The 6,694-nt window shown below is 58.6% G+C and overlaps 2 protein-coding genes across 4 annotated transcripts in view; both read left to right on the plus strand.

The window, feature by feature from the left end:
• Positions 1–6,694, plus strand: part of USP4 (ubiquitin specific peptidase 4) — a gene marked incomplete at its 5' end in the record, with an annotated part of 56,807 nt that overhangs the window by 42,223 nt on the left and 7,890 nt on the right. For 2 of the 3 annotated variants that reach the window (XM_006170962.2, XM_006170964.2), the window contains 6 exon segments: positions 435–626; positions 1,190–1,278; positions 3,660–3,884; positions 5,014–5,084; positions 5,321–5,439; positions 5,682–5,831. In XM_006170962.2, the coding sequence (XP_006171024.2) occupies positions 435–626; positions 1,190–1,278; positions 3,660–3,884; positions 5,014–5,084; positions 5,321–5,439; positions 5,682–5,831 (846 nt within the window). 3 annotated transcript variants of the gene reach the window in all.
• Positions 1–6,694, plus strand: part of CUNH3orf62 (chromosome unknown C3orf62 homolog) — a 20,553-nt gene that overhangs the window by 620 nt on the left and 13,239 nt on the right. The window lies entirely within an intron of this gene.

Consider the following 6,694-nt stretch of genomic DNA (forward strand, 5'->3'; position numbering starts at 1 on the left):
ACCCTAGGGCAAAACCCTAAAAAGGAGAAAGGGAAAAAAAAAAAAAACCAGGACACTAAGAATGCATCTTTGAAAGTTGCGACAAGAGATGAACCTGGCAGCTCGGGAGTGCCTTCCAGTTTGGGGTGCCGTCCAGACAACAGCATCTGTGTCCAGTCCCAGTTCAGGACCACAGAGGTGGAGCCCATGGCTGGGGGGAGGGGCCTCGTGCTGCGCTCTGAGTCCCAGCCCCTCGCTGGGTCTTGTGCTGACAGGAGTCCTCCTTGGGATAACCGACCCAGCCTCTGAAGTTGTGCTAACGAGGGTTTATCTGCCTCTTCTACTGAAGCATGCTCTGTCCCAGTAACCAGGGTCCTGGCCACCGCAGAGCTGCAGGCAGATCTCTGTCGCCCGCAGAGCCCTGCTCAAGGTGGCCTCTCGTGTGATTGCCACAGGTACGAGGTCTGCAGCACCTCCGTGGACGGCTCGGAGTGCATCACGCTCCCCATCTACTTCAGGGAGAGGAAGTCTCGGCCGTCGAGCACGTCCCCCGGAGCCGTGCTGTATGGACAGCCGCTGCTGGTTTCTGTCCCCAAGCACAAGCTAACCCTCGAGTCTCTGTACCAGGCTGTCTGTGATCGGATCAGGTTGGTCATGGTGTTGTGATTTGGTCATCATCTGAGATCACAGCAGGCCCCGTAACAGGCTTGGCAGTGGCAGCCCCAGAACGCACATGTGGTGCGCCAGTCCTTGGGAGGGCCTGGGAAGGCGCCCTCGGGATGGGGCGTCTGCACGTGTTAGGCGCTTTGATGCTGGGTCCCCGGAATTACGTCAGTCACCTGCATTGGGGACACTAGTGCTTTGATGGCACTTTCTATTTGAACACTTTTGTTAAGTGTACATCTGTCTTTCTGAAGCGGTGAGTCATAGTACTGGGAAATACTGTTAAAAACTATGACGTCCGGGAAGCCTTGAAGCAGACTTTAACACTTTTAAAGTCATGCATCTAATCTCTGAGGTTCCTCTCAATTACTTAAAGTGTTGAGCCGTTACGTGATTTTAAAGTATGTTAAATTATATAAGGTGCTGTGTAAATATTAAATTACAAATGTGTAAATTATAATCTACTGCTTAGCTGCGTAGTGGAGGAAAAACAGGTAAATGTTAAGACTAACAGTCTGTCTTTTTCTCTCTTTCCTTCTCTTGTAAGCCGCTATATAAAACAGCCTTTGCCCGCCGAGTCTGGCAGCGCGCCCCTGGAGCTAGGGGCCTGCAATGGCTCCAGGGGCAGCTGTGAAGGTGAGCGCTCGCCATGCCGCGGGGCGCGAGGTCGCGGGGCACAAGGCTGTGGGATGCGAGGCTGCGGGATGCGAGGCCGTGGGGCGCAAGGCTGCAGGGCGCTGCAGGGCTGTGGCTATTCCAGTCCTGCCTCCCCACCTCCCTCTCATCATGTTTTCTACACAGGGGAGAGGGAGGTGCTGAGGCTGGGCTGGGCTGGGGCCCTGGGGCCAGGTTGGTACCGTCTCTGGGCCAGGCCCCAATGGACAACTTTGGTCTCTGGAACCTTCCACACCTGGTGGTGGTGGCTCTGAGCCTCGAGGGCTTGAGTGATATGCTTGGGTTCATAAAGCAGGATTGGGACTGCATCGGGGTGCCCGCCCTGCACGCACCAGCCTCCACGGCCTGCCTGCCCTGAGCAGAGCTGGCATTAACGTGGTCCTCACACCCCGCCTTCCGCCAGCTGCAGAGCCACCCAGTCTGGCTGGAGGCCTTCGCTCCCCGGGGAGGGCAGACGGCTGGGCAGCCAATCAGAAAGCAGAAAGCAGGCCCTCGTGGCCATTTCTTTCTTTCTGCTCAGGAAGCCACAGGTGGCGCTGGCTCGGTTCACTCCTGCTGCACGGGGTGGAGGAAGCCACAGTGAGACGCGGTGGGACAGGCATTACAGGAGCCCTGGAGCCCCGCCATCCTCCTGTGGCAGGTGCTGACGTGTGCACCCCTGACCCAGGCGCCCTGCCTAAGCCCACTGTGCCTGTAACTCTGCTTGGGGACTTAGGTGACTCAGTGGCTTTACTCTTACAAAACTGCCAATGCCCTCCAAGTTCATGCTGGTCTTTCCCAGTGGTGAATCCAAGCGCCCACATTTCTCTACGACACACAGTCCTGGAAAGTGAGAAGTGATGTTGAAAATAATGACCACGAGGCTCTGCCGTCAGTGGGTAGTCCGAGCTCTTTTCATATTTTAGAACCGCTGGGTTTTATGAAGTCTGATTCTTTGCCCAGAATGCTCTGTCCCTTGCCCACGAGGGATGACCCATGGCCTGTTTTGTGCAGGGGTATGGTGGTGGTAACCGTAGTCCCTGAGCAGACCCCAGGTGACCTATGGCACTTTGAGAGCCAAGGCACTGTGATCCGCAGCTCACGGAGGGAGTGTGTGTGGACACTTGCTCCTCCACCCCTCCCCAAGCCTTGGTTAACCTGTCTACAAAGTAGCATGCTTCAGAGGAAAGCTCGCGGTTTCTTGAGATGACAGGGTAACGTTCCTGCACACAGTCTGCCCTCCATGGCCGACCCCGCCTCGGGAGTGTTCGCGTATGCCTGTCTGTCAGAATCCCGGCCACCTGGTGACTTCGGGTTTCAGACCCCACTTGACAACAGACTTCAGCCTCTGCCGTCATGGCTCCTGGTCTGGCCATGGCCGCTGACCTGTATATGGGGCCCCTGCTGCTTCTCCGAGAGGCCTGGGGGGCTGCTTTCAGGGGACCCTGCTTTCTCTCCATCCTGTGTGCACACTTATGGCGTTGCATGGCAGCTGTAGTGGCAGATGGTCTTTGAGGTTGTCCAGGTCCTGCCAGCCAGGACACAGCCAGGGTAGCGTTCCTGCGCGCCCAGGTGCTGCTCACCTGCGACTGGAGTCAGGGCAGGTTGGGGTCCTGCCCTTTCTCTGAGGGGTGACAGGCAGCCAGGGTTTGCCATGCCTGTTGCAGAGTGTAGGACAGGCTTGCCTGTGTAAAGCCAGTGGCCTCCCCTCGGGGTCAAGTGAGGCAGGAACAGAGCCTCTGTGAGAACTGGGCCTTGGGGTTCTTAAGCAGCACGTCCTCTTTTCCTCGGTTCCCGTGTCCAAATTGGGAAACTCTTCTGTCTGCTCTTCCCCGTTGCTTTTCCGTCCCCTTTCAGAACAGCCCCACCTCTGCTGGAATGACCCTCCTGGCACCTTCCCCTCCCCCTTGGACTGGGGCTCCGCGGGGAGCCCGCTGTGTGGTGCCCCTGGGCTCTAGCCTGCTGGTCCTCATTGTGATTTTTGGAAATTTGCACTCATGTTTCTCTTGAACGTGGAATCCGAGTCTCCTCTTAGTCCCTTTGTGGCTCTTAGTGATGAAGCGGAGTCAGACCCAGGTGGCCCAGGCCCAAACGCAGGGCTGGCAGGGCTGCTGAGTCGCTTCGTGCCTCCGATGACCCGTGGCCCCTCCCTGGGCCTCCCGTTCCTCACCGCAGAGCCGTGGTGCCCTCTGTGCTGTCATCAAGGGTGTGCTGAGGGGCACCCATGAGTGCAGAGCCTGTGAACACGAAGGGGCAGCAGCGGCCCACACGGACCCCGGGCGGAGGCCGCAGCCAGCTGTTGGGGTGGACCACACTGGCGCTGTCCCATTATGTACTTGTCACCTTCCTTCACTCGTGGCCAGGGGAAGACGAGGAAGAGATGGAGCATCAGGAAGAAGGCAGAGAGCAGCTTTCGGATGCGGAAGGCAGCGGGGAGGATGAGCTGGGCCATGACCCTAGTGAGGCTACCCAGAAGGTCAAAGGCCAGCCCTGCTCAAAGAGGCTTTTCACCTTCAGCCTTGTGAACTCCTACGGAACAGCGGACATCAATTCACTGGCCACGGACGGGAAACTTCTTAAACTCAACTGTAAGCACTTCAGCCTCTCAGCTGGGCTCAGGGGCTTTGATCTGTGGGCGGTCCTTGTCCTCGTCACTGCAGCGGGCTGTCTGCACTGCAGTGGGCTGTCTACACTGCACTAGGCTGTCTTGGTCTCTGAGTGGCTCTGGGAGTGGATGCTCTCTGCTCCTTAGCTTGAAGCCCTTGAAGGGCATTTCAGAGACCACCTGCCACCCTACACCCCTAGGCTTTTCTCCTCTGTCCTTGAGGACCTCAAAGGAAGCGGCTCCCCACTCCCGCTCTGTGGGCAGCTCTCCCTGTGACACCCCTGGCAGCGGCACCGCCCAGCCTCATCTCACTTAGAGCAGGAAGTGCTAGGGCCCTCCCCACGGTGTGAGCGACCCAGAGCACGGGCGTGTTGTCTCCGCTACTCTGTCTGCAAGGAGGCTGCTGCAGAGTCGGGAAGAGGTCCTCGGGTATGCGTGTGAGCAGCACGGGTGGCCCTTGCAGACGCTTCCCAAGCTGGACAGGACTGCACGGCCTCTGCCTTCACTAGAGAGGAGACCAACTAGTTCCCCGCCATCCTTGCGCTGGCGTTGGCGGGAGCGTGCAGTTAGACCTCGTTCATTTTTTTTGAAACAGCAACTTTGTTGAGGTATTTTTGGATCAGTCTGCAGCTCTGACCTCTCCGGGGTGTCCTCCCTTCCCACATAGACTCTTGCACATTCTAGCTGCCTCCCTCAGCCCACCTGCCCTTCTCCTCGTCCCCCCCCCCGCCCAGGCTGCCTCCAGGTAGTAGACTGCAGGGCAGAGGTTGCTCTTCTGCGGGGATCTCCCTCCTTCTCTGGAGGGAACAGAAGTGTCAGCACGTCTGCCGGGTTTCCTGGTGCTGTGATGGGGAGTGGGGATAAATCTGGTCCCCGTGACTCCATTCTGACTCGCGCCGTTCAGAATTCCGCATGGTAGTTGGTGCTTCCGCAGCTGCTCTGCGGCTCTGAGGCAGTCTGCTGAGGCTGTGGGAGCCGGGCTTCATTGCTCTCGGCAGCAGCTGACGTGGGTAAGAGGTGTGGCCTGAGCCTCGTCCTCACCCTGTCCCTTGGAGAGCCTGCCCTACCACCGGCCTGTCCTTACTGAGTGACACCATGGTCCTCTTCCTCAGCTCGATCCACACTGGCCATCGACTGGGACAGTGAGACCCGGAACCTTTACTATGATGAGCAGGAGTCTGAGGTAGGTCGCCCAGGGAGTCGGGCTCGAGGCGTGTGCTGGTCCCTGCTCTGGACACGTGCGAGGCGAGGATCACTGTCACCAGGCGGCAGCAGCTTAGCGAGTGGTGTCTAGACCGAGAATGAAATGCACCTCAGGGTCTTGTCATTTTGTGTTCAGAGACACCAGCAGGTGGACCATGTTCCAACAGGACAGGGTCGGCCCGCATCTGATGGTGGCTCGGCCTTTGTCTCCCGCAGGCCTACGAGAAGCACGCGAGCATGCTGCAGCCACAGAAGAAGAAGAAGGCGGCGGTGGCTCTGCGGGACTGCATTGAACTCTTCACCACCATGGAGACCCTGGGGGAGCACGACCCCTGGTACACAGCCCCTCTGGGCCTCAGATCTCCTGGGACTGTGCGTGCATGTGAGGTCCTTTGTGTTGGGACACGTCGCCTTTTTCACATGGCCACCCTACGACACAGCCCTGCAGCACAAGCTGTGTTTTGCAGACAAGCAACCCACCCTGCTGGGGAGGCTCGCAGGGGACCCGCTGCTGTCTGGACGGCGCCCGAGCGGCATGGCGCCCTCCCTGCTAGCGGCGCCTCTGCTCTTCCTCCAGGTACTGTCCCAACTGTAAGAAACACCAGCAGGCCACGAAGAAGTTCGACTTGTGGTCCTTGCCCAAGATCCTTGTGGTCCACCTCAAGCGTTTCTCCTACAACAGATACTGGAGGGACAAGCTGGACACTGTCGTGGAGTTCCCGATCAGGTGGGTCGCCGACACCGCTGCGTGAGGAAGCCAGAGCAGGCAGGAGGCCCGGGCGCTGCCCGGCCCAAGAGGACTTTCCGACTTGGGGTGGCGCCGATGGGTTCCGGGAGGGCCGGCATGGGCTGCACTTACCCCTCCTTCCCGTCCTGCTCTTCCCCAGGCTCAGGGTGCCGCTCCACGCCCCAGTGCCACCTCACCGGCCTGTTTCTGCCATCCGTCATTGGTCCCAAGGAGCATGGCCTTGGCAGGGGCAGCCCAGCCGTACAGCGGCACCTCCATGATGGGAGCGCAGCAGCCAGAGTGGTCTACAGGGAGAGGTGGGCTGGTGGCAGGGCTGCAGGCGGCGCACACCCTCCACGTGCTGTGTGCTCTCTGCCACAGGACTGCGCCCGGCTGTCTCCTCGTCCCCTCAGAACCCAGGCTGTAGGCTAACAGCTAGAAAGACAAACCAGCAAGACGGGGCTCCCCACAAGAAGCAGATCAAAATGTTTCCTGGAGCTGGCCTGGGCCTCATGGTTAAGGGAGGCAGATCCCAAGTGACCAGCTATACAGTTTGAACGCTGGTTCTAGCAGCTTTTTGAAAAACAGGCCAGGTTGGGACCAGCAGTTAGCATAATGGCTATGTCGCTGGACTCCCATGTAGTCGAATGTGGTTCGCGTCCCAGACCCGGTGGCTTAAAACTCATGCCGGACGTGTGTGCATGCGTGCCCAAGATCCCGAGATGAGAATGGAGGAGAAGGGATAGCGGCATGGCCATCCCCCATGGGGGGTGATTTCTTGCTTTTTATCTCTCTGTCTGGCGAGCGCACGTGCCCTATAGCAAAAACCTCTCACAAAAAAAAAAAAAAAAAGGCCAGGTGTA

The sequence above is a fragment of the Tupaia chinensis genome, unplaced genomic scaffold, assembly GCF_000334495.1.
Source record: "Tupaia chinensis unplaced genomic scaffold, TupChi_1.0 Scaffold149184_1, whole genome shotgun sequence".
NCBI lineage: Eukaryota > Metazoa > Chordata > Mammalia > Scandentia > Tupaiidae > Tupaia > Tupaia belangeri.